The 15309-nt window shown below is 41.1% G+C and overlaps 2 protein-coding genes across 2 annotated transcripts in view; both read left to right on the top strand.

Annotated features, from left to right (window-relative positions):
* Positions 1-15309, top strand: part of KIZ (kizuna centrosomal protein) — a 165632-nt gene that overhangs the window by 107538 nt on the left and 42785 nt on the right. The gene's annotated exons all lie outside the window — the stretch shown is intronic.
* The window catches only part of XRN2 (5'-3' exoribonuclease 2), a 55695-nt gene that overhangs the window by 27973 nt on the left and 12413 nt on the right, over positions 1-15309 (top strand). The window contains exons 17-27 of the mRNA XM_083748590.1: positions 529-664; positions 3679-3786; positions 3885-3974; positions 6117-6189; positions 7084-7167; positions 8425-8522; positions 8608-8687; positions 9916-9972; positions 11147-11215; positions 11402-11536; positions 14862-14998. Coding sequence (XP_083604716.1) covers positions 529-664; positions 3679-3786; positions 3885-3974; positions 6117-6189; positions 7084-7167; positions 8425-8522; positions 8608-8687; positions 9916-9972; positions 11147-11215; positions 11402-11536; positions 14862-14998 — 1067 coding nt within the window. The remainder of the gene's footprint in view (positions 1-528; positions 665-3678; positions 3787-3884; positions 3975-6116; positions 6190-7083; positions 7168-8424; positions 8523-8607; positions 8688-9915; positions 9973-11146; positions 11216-11401; positions 11537-14861; positions 14999-15309) is intronic.

Genomic DNA, 15309 nt, shown 5'->3' on the forward strand with positions numbered 1-15309 from the left:
CCTTCACGTAGCACACAGTTGTACTTCATGCTCACAACGAAACTGTGTGGTAGCTTAGGCTGAGAGATGATGAGTTGTCCAAGCTCTCCACCTGCCACACAAATGTCACGGTCGAGCAAGGCCTGGTGACTGAGATCCAAAGAAGCTTCTTGGCACACGTCTCTATGTGTGTACAGAGACACACACTGGGGAAGGAGTGGTTTCCCTTCCAGCTGAATCTGTTTCTTCTACTGTGTGCCAGAAGGACCTCTGTGAACCTCTATAAAAGCTTCTTAGATGAAGTGAAGGGGGCTGCAGAAGGAAGAGGGGCCCGAAAAGCCTCTCTTTGAATCCCAGTCTATGTGCACTCATATGTTTGGCTAACAGGAAGGGAATGAAGGAAAGCATGAGAAAGGTAGGGGTCAACAAAGGCATGTGATGCTGTTATACTACTTAATCTTGTATTAAAACAATTTTAAAAATTGAATTGTATGTTATTTCAAGTCATGTTATACAAAAAATAATAACAAAGCTTGAATTGTTGTATAGGTTATGGGAAGCTGGCTGGAAACAGCGCTACTACAAGAACAAATTTGATGTTGATGTCTCTGATAAAAATTTCCGTCGTAAAGTTGTACAGTCTTATGTAGAAGGGCTTTGCTGGGTTCTCCGGTACTATTATCAGGTACTTACTATCTTTCATTAAAATGTATATAATTTCAAAAAACTTCATTTGCTTGTCTCCCAAATAATGTAATAAGACTCAGCAATGGCATAATTAGAGGTACATCTAGCATCATTGCTGGTATAGAATTGACAGAGGAGTATGCAAAGACCGGAGCAGGTTTTCATTGTAAATCTGGATATTTAGACACAGAGGAGACCCTGTGACATTTTCATTACTTGCTTGAAGCTGTCTTCATGAAATTGATTTTAGTAGCCATCTTTTTTTCTTTTTTAAAAAGTATTGTAATGGTTTAATTCTGTTAGCTATATTGAGCTCTTTAAAGCTTAATAAAGCAAATCATGGTGTAGTGTTGTAATGACGTTTTACAGCAACTTTATTTTGGTAAAAACCTGATACCACGAATGATCAGTCTAACCCTATTATTATGCAATTATTATGTTATCTTTATACAGAAGAGTATTGAAAAGTTTAAATTAAGATTTGGGACAATTATAATGCTCTGCTATTGTGTGTGTGTACTGGTCAGAAATGTTTCATTCAACTGGAGTCTGAAGAAATGTTTAACAATAGATAATGAAGGATAGTTATTATAAAGATAAATAAAACAGGTCTGTTGTGCAGATTCAGAAACTTCTGGATTAGTTAAAGCCAGTAGACATTAACCACATTTAAATAAGATGCCCTCACACCCTGGCCTTCTCTCTTTGCCATAGGGTTATGTTGAGGTAGTCGATTTGGTTTAGATCCAGGCATGTGTTTTGGAAGTTGTTGGTGTTTGCTTTGAATTAGCACTTAGTGTTACTTTTGTCTGTATGATTTCTCAAATCACATCTAATGCCATTGTTTTTTGTAACTTCAAACTTCCTTAATATAAAAGGAACATGTTCTATGTTTTCATGGGGACATCACCATGGTTTAACGCAGTATAAATGAGCTGAACCTCTTCTGAGGCTCATGGCTCCTGCTTCCCTGCACAACCTTGCCTCTTGTTTGGTGTGGGAGACATCCACTGTGGGTTGTGCCTTTTCCAGCCACCCAGAAAGCAAGGATGTGGTCTAGATTTTTTTTTCCTTTATCCTTTCTCCTGCTGGTGGCTCCTCAGTTCATTTCTACCCTTTCCAGCATAGAAGTTGTGTTCCTCTCCCCATTATTCTTTTTGGTATGCATCTCCTCTTCTTAAAAAATGTTCCTACCTTTTCTTCTTCTTCTTCTTCTTCTTCTTCTTCTTCTTCTTCTTCTTCTTCTTCTTCTTCTTCTTCAGCTTATTACAGCTATCTCTCTGTAGTGCTTTTGATTCCACAATAAATAAATAAAGCCTTTTTGCCTCTGTTAGTTTTCTGTCTGGCTTTTGCCTTCTGCTCAACAATGACTCCGACAACAAAACAGTCTTCTGGCAAACTAGCTGCAAAAAGTAAAAGTGCATTAGGATTGTCGGGAAGCAAACTATTATCAGCTATAATTGCAACAGTCAGTGAGTCAGGATTCTGTGAGCTTGAAAAGTCTGAACTGTTTACTGACTGAAGGATTCAGCAGAAATGCACTCAGCCTGGCTTTATCTAGAACCTATAAGCCAGCTGTTCTTGCTCTTTAGATGACTTCTACCTCTTCTATCTTTGCTAGTCTCCTTACTGTAGCTGGAGGATCTTATTCAAAACCACAACCTGGACTGCAGTGTAATGCAGCAGCAAATGAAGCTAATGCTAATCTAGGCTTCATCAACAGAAGTCTGGTGTCCCAATCAAAGGAAGTCAGAGTCCTGCTCATTTAAACCCTGGTCAGACCAAACCCGGAATACTGTGCACCACAAGTTAAGAAGGATATTGACAAGCTAGAATGTGCATAGAGGAGACGTTGGCTAAACATTAGGAAGAACTTCTGTATAGTAAGAGCTGTTCCACAGTGGAACAGACTCACATGAGAGATGATAGACTCTCCTTTGGAGGTTTTTAAGCAGAGGTTGAGTGACCATCTGTCATGTATAATTTAGTTGAGATTCGTGCATTTCAGGCGGTTGGACTACATGACCCTCAAGGTCCCTTCAGACTCTACAATTCTATGTCATTGACCCAAGGCATGTGACAGGCCACATGCTGGATCTGGTTTTCTCAACTGGGCAGCAAAGCACTCTGTGTATATATATACACAAAATCATGGCATCATATGCACGGTTGAAAGCAAGCTAGTTGAAGTCCCACAAATTAATTGCACACAAAGCAAAGAGCTTAAAAGCTCCTTTTGCAGTGGGTTTTCCTAGTGCAGAAATAGCTTTTAAGCTCTCTGTCTTGCTTACAGGCTCAGGGAGGCTCTTGCAGGAACTCAGACGGCCCTGTGAGAGCTTCCCAGAGCCTGGATAGCAAGGGTGGGTGTTGGCGCAAGGGTGTTTTGGGTATATGTAGTTTTGCCATTTCTGGAACATAACCCCCACACAGATACAGTTGTGCTGCAGGCATATAGATATAATTGTATAGGCATATGCTTCCTTGACACACTCCTGAAAAATGATAATTAGAATTTTGAATCTGTTGAGTTTAATTAATATGGTATCCATTACTAAAAGTAAATTTTGAGAAGCAATGCTTTTATAGAAACTGAAATGTTTTTGTTATGGAAAATGTTCTGCCCCATGCTGCTGACCGTTGGTGAATTGTATTATAGATGTTACAATCACTTGATTTCTTTTTCAGTGAGTAAGTTTGGTATGCCAGTATATTGCAAGAAGTTTTCAGTATGTAAAGCAGTGGCAACTGAGTTAGTAGTAATGTAAAATGACATTGCCACTGGAAAAGAGATTTGGGGTCACTGTTTCATTTGTTGAATTGGTATATTGGTCCCATATCTTAGGTTGGTGTACCAAAAAAAAAAAAAATCAATATTTTGGCAAATACGTATGTTGCTTTAGAAATTGATCTGAATTAGTCACCAGATGGCTTTCAGTCTTGCCTGTCTCCCTACAGAAGAGTTACTGGGTCTTCTAGCTGTGACTTGGTTTCTTCTTACATTTTGCAAACTAGGGGTGTGCCTCCTGGAAATGGTATTATCCATTCCATTATGCGCCATTTGCTTCAGATTTTGAAGGAATTGCAGACATGCCCTCAGACTTTGAAAAAGGAACCAAACCGGTAAGATTACTGTTCATCTTTATAATTCTTTGGAAGTCACTAATATTGTTATGGGGGTGATCAAAGTAGTTATTGCTGTTGACTTTTGTTTTTGGCAGTTCAGACCTCTTGAACAACTTATGGGAGTCTTTCCTGCAGCTAGTGGTAACTTTCTCCCACCAACCTGGCGGAATCTTATGACTGATCCGGTAAGAATTTTGCTTTTGTTTATTCACCTTTTCATCTATTCAAAATTGAAATGTTTGTTTTGATATTCTATTAATAGCTTCAGTATCTGTCTGAATAATGTGCCTGTTTTACTCTGTTTACTGGAGACAGAAACTTGGAAAACCATACTGACTTGAGGCCAGGGTACACCTCTTCCAGTTGGAGCCCAATTTGTTCTTTGCTAGCTGTAGTGAACTGAGGAACAGTTAGAGCTAGGACAGTGTTTCTCAAACTGGGGCCTCCAGCTGTTGTACTGCAACTCCCATCATCCCTAACCACTGGTCCTGCCAGCTAGGGATGATGGGAGTTGTAGTCCAACAACCGCTGGGAGACCTAAGTTTGAGAAACACTGAGATAGGATGACCTCAAATGGCCCCTCCAGCTGTCCCAATTCTGATCAAGCCACATTGTGGAGCATGTACCCAAGATAAGCAATGAGAACTACAACTGGCAAGAGAGATTAGGGCTACTGTCTGAAGTGTTAACATTTAGAAAATGTCCAGAACTTGCAGTTTGAAATTTCAAACTTTAGAAGTGGTTATTGCACCAGAGCTTGAAAATTGTCAACAAAGTATTGTTCATTTTGACCTGTTCTTCATACAGTGGTACCTCAGGTTATGAACAGCCTAGCCAATGAACTTTTTGGGTTGCAACCACTTTAAACCCGGAAATGAGTGTTCCGGGTTGTGTGGTGTTTTTTTTTGGGGGGGGGGGATATATGAACATACTGCGGAGGTGCACTTCCGTTTTGAGTGCCACACTACCATTGTCTGGCAGCGGAGAAGGGGGTCATCACGACATTTCCCATAGCAGCAAGGGAGCGAAGCTGTGCGCCTGCCAGCCAGCTGGCTCTTGTCTTGGGAAACCATGCAGCCTTTCCATGCACCTCCGTCTCCCAAGCAGTTCGGCAGCAAGAAAAAGTTCCCTCCGCCTGGCCGGGCTGTGGGAGGAAGGCGCTCTGCTTGCACAATGGCGATGGGTGCTCCCCGGGAACCATGCGGAGGCGTGCTTGCAGCTGCCTTAGCCGTCTGCCCCGGTAGTCGGAGGGCAAGGAGGAGGCGAGTCCAGCTGGCTGGGCGGAGGGAAGTTGCACAGCGCTTACTCCCAGGTGCACAGAACGGTGGCTGGCTGGACTTGCTCCCTCCTCCCCCTCCGACTTACCGGGGCAGTCAGCCAAGGCAGCTGCGAGCACATCTCCGCGTAGTTCCCAGGGAACAGCTGCCGCCATTGCATGAGCAGAGCGCCTTCCTCTCACAGCCCGGCCGGGCAGGGGAAATTTTTTTTGCTGCCAAGCTGCTTGGGAGATGGAGGTGCATGGAAAGGTTTCCCAAGACAAGAGCCATCTCCCCCCCCCCCCATGCCGCTGCGGCAGGCGCGCACTCTAGGGAGCATTTCCCGCAGCAGCATGGGGGGGGGGGATCTGTGTGGATCCCAGTTCAACTGCTGATTGATTGATTGTGTGACTGTGGAAATGGATTTTATAGTATAGTATAGAATAGTACATTGATTATTGTTTTCATTTTATGGATCAATGGCCTTGTTAGATAGTAAAATTCATGTGAAATTGCTGTTTCAAGGGTTGCTTTTCATTGTCTGGAACGGATGAATCCGTTTCCATTACTTTCTATGGGAAAGCACGGCTTGGTTTAAGAACGCTTTGGTTTAAGAACGGACTTCCAGAATGGATTAAGTTCGTAAACCAAGATACCACTGTACTGAGTTTGAAAAGAAGAAAAGAAATAGCTTATATGTATTATAATTTTTAATTCAGAAAACTTTATAGACCACTTCATCAAAAAAGATGATGAGTCAGTGTGGTGTAGTGGTTAGAGTGTCAGACTAGGACCTGGCAGAGCAGGGTTCAAATCCCCCATTCGGCCATGAAGCTCATTGGGTGACTTTGGATCCGTCACGGCCTCTCACCCTAATTTACCTCACGGGGTTGTTGGGATTAAACCAGGATGGTCTGTGTGTACCACCTGCACTCCTTGGAGAAAAGGGGGGATGTAAATGCAATAATAACTAAATAGGATCTCTAAGCTTGTGCAAGATTAATCTAATTCTTCATCTGTAACTGTACAAATCTCTGAATCACTGTAAAGATCTTGTTTTTGAAAAAACAGGAATCAAGTATAATTGATTTTTACCCTGAAGACTTTGCTATTGATTTGAATGGGAAGAAATATGCTTGGCAAGGTAATATTTAAGATCACAAAATTAATACTTGTTCATCAATATGTCTTTGGAGTCATTTCAACAAAACAAGAAAGAATTTATTCTGTAAAGTCATGTTTGCAACCACTTGCCAAAATGATTTATGTGTCTGTTATCAGATAACATTATTTTGGCTTGAAATTAAACAAAATATAATTCATTATTCATGTAGCATATTTTGTTTTGGAGTATTTTAATTATTTAGCTGCTTTGAGTTACTTTTATAACAGAAAGCCAGATAGAAATACTTGAAAATAATTTTTGGGGTCTTGCATTCTTCAGTAATTTTATTAGGATTCTGAGAACCTTTATAACTTGGAATGTAGAACTTCAGTGTTCTGAAATAGCAAAAAACTAAAAGCTAATACCATAATGAACTGAAGAAAAGTTATATATATTCATGTATACTTTGACACAGTTCGTTGGTACAGTCTAATTTTAAATCTTCTAGTCTTCATTTTAAAGAGTGTGTTTATTGACTAGGTTGTGCTTTATACTTTTGCAGCATTTATTTCTGTTGACTAAAGAGAGTTGAAATGTGACTGTGCCCATAAGGAATATATACATGATTTCATGTATGCCTTGGAACGTAACCCCCCGCGTAAACAGGAGGTTGCCTGTACCATTAAGTCTCACTAATTTCAGTGAGAGAGCTAAACCATATGCTTAGCTTGGCTTGATTTGGTGAGCCACTGTAAGAACAGGATGTTGAACTAGGTAAGACTAGGGTCTGATCCATTAAGGATCTTTTTATGATTTGGGGACAATTTGGCTTGATCTTGCCAAAGTTTCTTCTACCCTTTTGTACTATTTTGTAACCTTACGTTTTGTACTATTAAAAAGAAAATATGAACTCTAATGAGTTGTTTTCTGTAGGAGTTGCACTGTTGCCTTTTGTTGACGAACGCCGTCTGAGAGCTGCTCTAGCAGAGGTGTATCCTGACCTCACCCCTGAAGAAAGTAAGAGTTGCAGGATTAAAGAATCTTTCTGAGTACAGTACCAAGGCTTTTGGCAGTGGTACTTTTGTGCAATGCTACTTTTTCCTACTATAAAACCCGCATCTGCTTTTCCACACCATAAATCAGTTTGCTTTTATTTTGATCTCAGGTGCCAAGATCTGTTACCATTCTCAGCCTTAGTGCTCAGCCTTAGTAACCCGTATAGAATGAACATGCAGCCTCTGCATTAGTCCTGATGTTTCACAGTTTAAGCTGAATCTCCCTTTTTGCAGTATTCTGACTCCTATTTTGACCAAATATGTCAAAATGCTCCACCCAAAGGCTAAGAAGGGTTGAACTATTGCTTTCTGCCTCTGTTATGATAGAGCAAGACAACCAGAACCACATTCACATTGATTATAAATTCAAGAATTGTGCTTGAGCTTGCTTTTCCTTCCTCTCATTCTTCCTTCCTTGTGTGTCATGCCTTTTTAGAAGTCATCTAAAGGCAGCCCTGATTAGGGCAGCTTTTTAATGTTTTCATATCTGTTGGATGCTGCACAGAATGGCTGGGGCAACCCAGTCAGATGGGCAGGGTACAAATAATGAAATTAATAAAATTATGATGTAGAAGAAGAACCCGAGGGGGGGGGGCATCCTCAGAACTGATTTTTCCTAAGTTACTCTGAGAGCCTTTTTGGTTAAAGGTTTTTTTCCCCATTCATTTATTATTATTTGCCCAAAGGCCTATGCAGTTGTTTAAATTTTTATTGAGTATCCCATCATTTTAATTACTGTTTTCTACAGCTTTACATTGGTTTGTACATTTACAGGTTTTTGCATTGCTGTGCTCCCTGTTTTATGAGAGGGCAGTGTATAAATACTTTCAGAAAGACATCTGGTGCCAGACTCCTAGAGTTCCTGGCTTGTTCCCCATGGTGCATGACACCTTGTAAGCAAATGGTTAAGTGTGTACCAAATGGACAGAAACTTCATTGTGGTCCCACACTAGTACACTGATAAAGCAATGGAAGGTTGTTCAGTTACATTAAGCACTAGTATAAAACAAATGGATGCTCTCCTCTCCCCCATTACTCAGAGTAAACTTGGGTGCTCATCAAAGCAAACATCCCTGTACAATGTGAAATCAATGATAAATCTAGAGAGGACTTTTTTAGTTTATGGTGCCAGTAGTAAGCAACATGAGCCTGTTTTGTAAGTATTACTCCTTAATTAGGTTGCTCTTAATGAAGAATTACCACCCCCTTCTTTTTTCAGTCAGAAGAAATAGTCTTGGTGGTGATGTTCTTTTTGTTGGGAAACAGCATCAACTTCATGACTTCATTCTCGAACAGTACAAGTCTGGTGAAAAAGAGGTGCGTCAAATTTGTTCTAATGGATATTACATTTAATTCATTCTTGTCTGGCTCATCTGATCAGGATTTTATTATTCCCCAATAGGCAGTAGGCCTTCCCCCTGAACTGTGTCATGGTATTCAAGGAAAATTAGCCAGGAATGACAATCCAGTTCTTCCTGATGAGTAAGTATAACTTACAGCAGGGTTTATTTGCTGATTAAGAATCCCTCCTTGTTCAATGTTCTTCAGACAAAATAAAATTAGCTTGTAGTTTATTTCCCTCCTTCACAATGAAGATCAAAAGCTGCTTAATGCATGCCACTAGTTTTCAGTTATTGAATAGACACGCATAGATGGGTCATGCCCCAATTGAAGATGGTTTGCTAAAGTTTTAAAAAGGAGGAGGGAGATCTGGTAGAGGAAATTGGCTAGAATGAAGAATAAGAGAATAAAAGGCTAACAGAAAGTAGGAGGGATGGGATTAAAGGTGAGTCTGAAAACACTGAGAAGTGCTATGGACACCAAAGGGATGGTTAACATGAGCTGATGTAAGCATGGCAAAATTTACAATGTTTTTGGTTTTGAAAATGGACAATCAATTTTGATTAAATTTTGCTATATTGTATTCTATTAGTGCAGTATTGATTATTCAACTTTCTGTACTGTTTGATGACATATTACGTGTGGTCATTTTGAAATGTTAATATGCTGCCCTTCCCATTTCTTTACCATTTAGCTTGGATTAAAGCATATTGCCTTAGCTTCTTGTTATTCTTGTTATTAGCTTCTGCCTTGTTATTTGAGGTTTTTGTCTTAGAAATATTTAGCATGCAAAATACTTGTGCAGCTCTCTTGTCAAGAATTTGATCCCTTCAGTCAGCTAAATGTCATTTGGTATTACTGTATTTTTCGCCATATAAGACGCACTTTTCCCCCTCCAAAAATGAAGGGGAAATGTGTGTGCGTCCTATGGGGCGAATGCAGGCTCCTTGGCTTCAGCGATGCTGTCCTCCGGAGGCTTTGTGTTGCTACCGCTGAAGCCAGGAGTCTGCTCTTTGAGGCTGGCGGTGGGGGAAAGTAGCGCTTCCCCCATTGCCAGCCCCAGAGGATGGGGGGCAGCGGGAAGGCGTTGCGCGTGGGGGAATTCCCCCACCTCCCGCAGAAGCCCTGCGCTCTTTAAAGGGGCTGCGCGGCTTCTGCTCCCAGAGCTGCGGGGGGGGGGATCATTTTTTTCCCTTGATTTCCCCCCCTGAAAACTAGGTGCGTCCTATGGGCCTGTGCGTCCCATAGGGCGAAAAATACGGTAAGTGACCATTGCCTGCTTACATCAGATACATTTTCCATTTTTGTCTACAGCCAAGAGAGTTTTTCTTCTAAATGAATAGTTGTTCCATTTTTCCATATCCATTAGGACATTGCACTCTCCTGTGCCCATGCTGCGTGACCTGACACATAATTCTGCAATAAGGTAAAATGTGTATGAATGAAGTTACCCAAAAATGACTTCCTCTAGGTCATGATGTGAAGTCCCCAATAGTTGAGGTGTTCACCAGTTCCTGGTTGGCTTCTCCTCTTGAGACTAGTGGGATATATTAAAGGGAGAGGGAACCAAATTAATGAAGTTAGACGTTTCCTCATTTCTCAGGCTCTTGCTTATGTGGGCTTGAAGGCAACTAAGCTGCTAAATCTTGGAAAATACGAGCCCTTCCTTAGAATGATGGATCAAATATTTTTTATTCTAAACTGCATTCAGATTATGAATATAACTGCTGGTTTCCCTTTCCTTATTGCAGAGGGATCTACTGACTCCTCCCAGCTGTTATCTTAGCAGTAGTGATGGTCTCTGTCTTAATTAACTCCTTTTTCTGAGTCATCCACATAGTGCATGAATAAATACATCTGACTAGGGCTGAAAAAGAGAGAATTTTGCCTACACAAGTGTTGGGGGACCACATGATTGGCCTTATCAAATAGTGACCAGCCTTTCACAGACCACATTTGACAGGCCATTATGATGTCAGGTGGAAATGATCCTGCCCCCAAGATGTGCTGGTTGCACTTGGCACCAAATTTAAGCCTTCCTCAACCAGATGTTGTTGGACTCCAACTCTCATCAGCCCCAGTCAGTATGACTATTGGTCAGGGATGATGAGAATTTTAATCCAAAGCATCAGGAAGGGTGGGAATCAGGTTGGGGGAGCCTGGCTTAGAGTGTACACATAATTGCTCCTGTACAGCCCCAGTTTACAGTTGGCACTGAATGCAAGTCATATGGGCAGAATCCGAGCTCTCAAGAGGAACCCATCCTGCCTTAAAGCAGTGGCTCTTGTATTCAGTGCCAGGCGTAAATGACTGAATGCAACTCTGGGTTGCAAAGGAACAATTCAGAGCGCTCTGTAAGTGGCTTTTCCTGTCCTTCCCATGACACCCTGTGATATTATGTGAGTGACAAGTGGCTGTGGCCATTTCAAAACAGATCTAATCAAGAGGCCTGGTGAGCTCTTATTTCATCTTTGGGCCTGAGTTGCTCTCTACTGATCCTTGCTGTATTCTGAAGAGAGAAAATAAGTTACCAACTTTGATGTCACATAACAGGCAATGTGTTAATTCTTCATAATTGTTTCAAATATTTTCATTCTTAGTATCAACTTTAAAGACCCACAATTCCAAGAAGACTTTATTTTTAAGGCAGAGGTGTTATCTGGAGCAAAGTAAGTAACCCTTCTGTTTACCCTTACCAGTTCTTCTGAACCACTTGCAGGATGTAGAATGGGTGAGATTGATTTTGTGGGTGGTCCTATGTCTTGCTTCAGAGAATTGAACTTGATGGCCTTCAGGTCTTGCAACTCTGTGTCTCTAGTGCCTATTAGATTAAACTTCCTTGTCTTTTTATTTAGAAAGCCTCCACCAGTTCTGAAGCCAGGTGACTGGGAGAAGACTAACAATGATGGCAGACCTTGGAGGCCACAGCTTGGCTTTAACCGCGACAGGAGGCAGGTTCACTTGGACCAGTCATCATTCAGAACTTTGGGGTAGGCAACTGATTTAACTACTGTTCATCTAATGTCCTTTGTTCATATAGTTTTATGCACTCAATTTTAAGTGAGGAAGGCATGGAACTGGAACTGAAACCACTCAATAAACCATCCTTGGTTTTGGCACAGAAACTGATTTGGTTGTTCTGCATGATGACATCTGTCAGAAGAGAGTCAGGGAAAATGTGTCCCTGTTAATTCTCCTCAACCTCTCAACAGCTTTCAATACCATCAACCATGGTATTCTTCTGGAGTGGCTGTCTGAGTTAAGGGTGGGTGGCACCACTTTGCGGTGGCTCCGATCCTACTTGGATGGTAGTTTCCAGAGGGTGATTCTTTGGCCCTGTGGAGCCTTCAGTGTGGGGTTCCACAGGGTTCAATTTTATCCCCTATTAGTGATGTGAGGTGAGAATATTCTCTGCTAGAAAATTCTCTGGAAAATATTCTCCACAAACTGTAAATTCTAATGTAAGAACCAGTTTTACAACCCACATTTTAAAAAATCTAGTAAATAATAAGTCAAGCTGTGATATTGCCAGTGTAAGTAATGAATAATGGTTGTTTTTGATCCAGTTACATTACTAGGGATTGTGTTATTCACCATTGGCAGTTCTGAAATGTGAGCTACAGAAAACATTTTTGGGGTTTTGGGGGTTTTTTTGTTTTAAAAATGCTATTCATCTAATTTGATGAACATTTGAATTCATATGTGTTTCAAACTATATGTAATACCCTTTTTTCCTATTTTGGTGTGACCTTATTCTTAGCAGTTCTATACCCTTGGCCATACATTGTGATTTTTTTACAGAAAGTAGCTTTAATGCTTTAGGCACTTAAAGTACCTAGGCCTATACAATTATATGAAACAGCATGTGAGGTGGCCTTGATTTAAACAGCTGGCGTTTCTATATTTTTACTTAGTGCCAGTAACTAGTTTTCTGCAGTCCTCTGATTGTCAGTTCCCCTTTACCAAATCAAAGAATGTGAATTCACTGCATTGCCCCATTGAATAAAAGTATCTGTACGGTTTTTGGTTGCCATCTGAACAAGCTTACTCATGAATAAACATGTATATCAACTAATTATATCATTTTCAATGCATTAAAATGAATATTCTCCTATTTTAAATGAAAATTCTCTAATATTCTCATTAATCAAGAATATTCTCCAAATGATTATTCTTGAGAATTTAACATCTCTACCCACTATGCTATTTAACATTACTTGAAATTGCTGAGTGGGGTTATCCAGAGGTTTGGAATACGCTTTCAGCATTATGCTGATGACACACAGCTCTACTTCTCCTTTACATCTGCAAGTGGGGCAGTGGATGTGCTGGACTGCTGTCTTGCATCAGTTATGAACTGGCTGAGAGCCAACAAACTGAAGCTCAATGCAGATATGACTGAGGTCCTGTGAGTGGGCAGTTCCTCAGACCAGATGGCTGGGAGGTGACCTGCTCTTAACCAGAGGAGGTTACACTCCTCTGGACGTTTGGCTGTTGCTTGAGGCTCAGGTGGCATCTGGTGAAGTATGCCTTCCATCAGCTTTGGCTGGTGGCCCAGTTTCGCCTCTATCTGGACAGGGATAGGCCAGCTACTGTTGTCCGTACTCTGGTAACCTCTAGGTTAGATGACTGCAGAGGGCTGCCTCTGAAGACAGTTTGTAAACCAAGCTGCTCACCAGGGCAAGATGGTTTGTACATATTACACTGACCTTGGCCTGTCTGCACTGGCTATCAATTAGTTTCCAGGCCCAATTCAAAGTGCTAGTTTTGTCCTATAAAGCCTTAAATGGCTCAGGACCACAGTAGCTCAAGGACCACCTTTCTCCATATGAAGTAATTTAACATTATTCTGGAATCATCATCTGAGGCCTTTCTTTGTGTGCCTCCATGAGAGGTCTGGAGGGTGGCAGCAGGCCTTCTCTGCAGTGGCTCCCTGTTTTGTGGAATGCTCTCCCCAGGGAGGTTTGCCTGACGCCTTCATTATACACCTTTAGGCACCAGGTGAAAACATTCCTTTTCAATCAGGCCTTTGGCTGATTAACATCTGATACCCTTTTAAACATGTTTGTGGTGGAGAGAAGGGGGGTTATTGGTTTGTTATGTTCTTTTTGTTTTTATTATGTATTTTGAATTTTTTACCTTGTATTTTTGTGTTGTGAACCCCTCTGAGATCTATAGATGAAGGGCAACATACAAATTTCATAAACAACAACAATAATAAACTGAACCAGGCATATATTATGTGTTGAGTAGATTAAGGTTAAATGCAACATTCTTCTTATTTTAATTAGATTAAGGGAATTGCTAATGACAGCAATTAAATGTCTTGTTTCCAGATGGGGAAGTTCTGTGAACTTCTGAAAGACTGTTGATATTTGTATTATCTTGGAACAAATTGTGTCCTTCCATGTCAAGTGACTAGGGGACTTTTTAATGCCTACCAAACTTTAGAACCACAGTGGCTGATGTCTGAGCATCCCAAAGCAATCCCTGATCTGCACTGTTAGGAGAAGCCAAGGGGAGAAAAACCCCCAGCTTTCTGAGGAATCTGGTTCAGTTGTCCAGTTGTGATCATAATTGAATAAATCACCTAAGTGACACCACTTTTTAAAATGTTACTGTTTTTCCATAAGTTGGGCCAATGGAAGAGAGAGTGAGAACTGTTTCAGATGTTAATGCTACTGGGCCGTTGTTATGTGCGTTCTGCTTGACAGTGATGAGCTCCCGTTGCTCTGTCCCAGCTTCTGCCAACCTAGCAGTTCAAAAGCACACCAGTGCAAGTAGAAAATTGGTACCACTGCAGCAGGAAGATAAATGCTGTTTCCATGTGCTCTGGCTTCCATCAGAGTGTCCCGTTGTGCCAGAAGCGGTTTAATCCTGCTGGCCACATGACCTAGAAAGCTATCTATGGACAAAGGCCAGCTCCCTTGGTCTGAAAGTGAGATGAGTGCCACACCCCATAGCCATCTTTGACTGAACTTAACTATCCAGGGATCCTTTACCTTAACCTTTTTAACATTTACCTAACTTAAATGCTCTTTCTGACTGTTTCTGGAGAAGAAAGAATTGAAGAAATCAGTCAGTGTATGTACAGATGCCCTGGGCACACAACTCTTGCTTTGTACAGCGGTGGATGTGCCTAATGTCGGCTGTGTATCCCATCATTCATAGAAGATTTGCCGACCTATTCATGTCTCGCCTTGCCTAGAGTTGAAGGAATTTACCATTGTTCAGGTGTGAAATGTATCACTGTTGCCATGTGTGCAATGCCTTTTTCCATGGATACCTTCATTTCTCTTCCCTTCCGTATTCCAGTCATGCAATGTCAAGAAGCAGAGGACATTCTGGAAGTGGAGTTTACAGCAATATTGCTCCCCCTGGAGCTTACAACCAGGGAAATACTTACAGACCACTGCTGGGAAGACCACAACAGATTCCAAAATTGCTTTCAAGTAAGTTTTCCCCCTCTTTCTATTTTAATTTTTAAAAATGGAACTCAAGGTTCTATTTAATCATTTGGCCAGTTGGAAGCATATGATACTTGGTTTGCTATTGCCATCTAGTACTTATGTTTAAGTTAACCTTCCTGTTACTGAAACTTCACAGTCCTACGTCATTGTTGCTGGGCCTTCACAATCGTACATCTTTTTATCATTGTTTGAACATGTCCTCACAGTACAAGTTGAGAACTGGTGTAGTGAGTGGCTAAGAGGATGATTCAGGAATTCCTCAGTACAGATTTTATAAGAAGAACACACCCACT

The sequence above is a fragment of the Podarcis gaigeae genome (genome assembly GCF_964106915.1).
Source record: "Podarcis gaigeae genome assembly, chromosome: 7".
In the NCBI taxonomy this organism is placed as follows: domain Eukaryota; kingdom Metazoa; phylum Chordata; class Lepidosauria; order Squamata; family Lacertidae; genus Podarcis; species Podarcis gaigeae.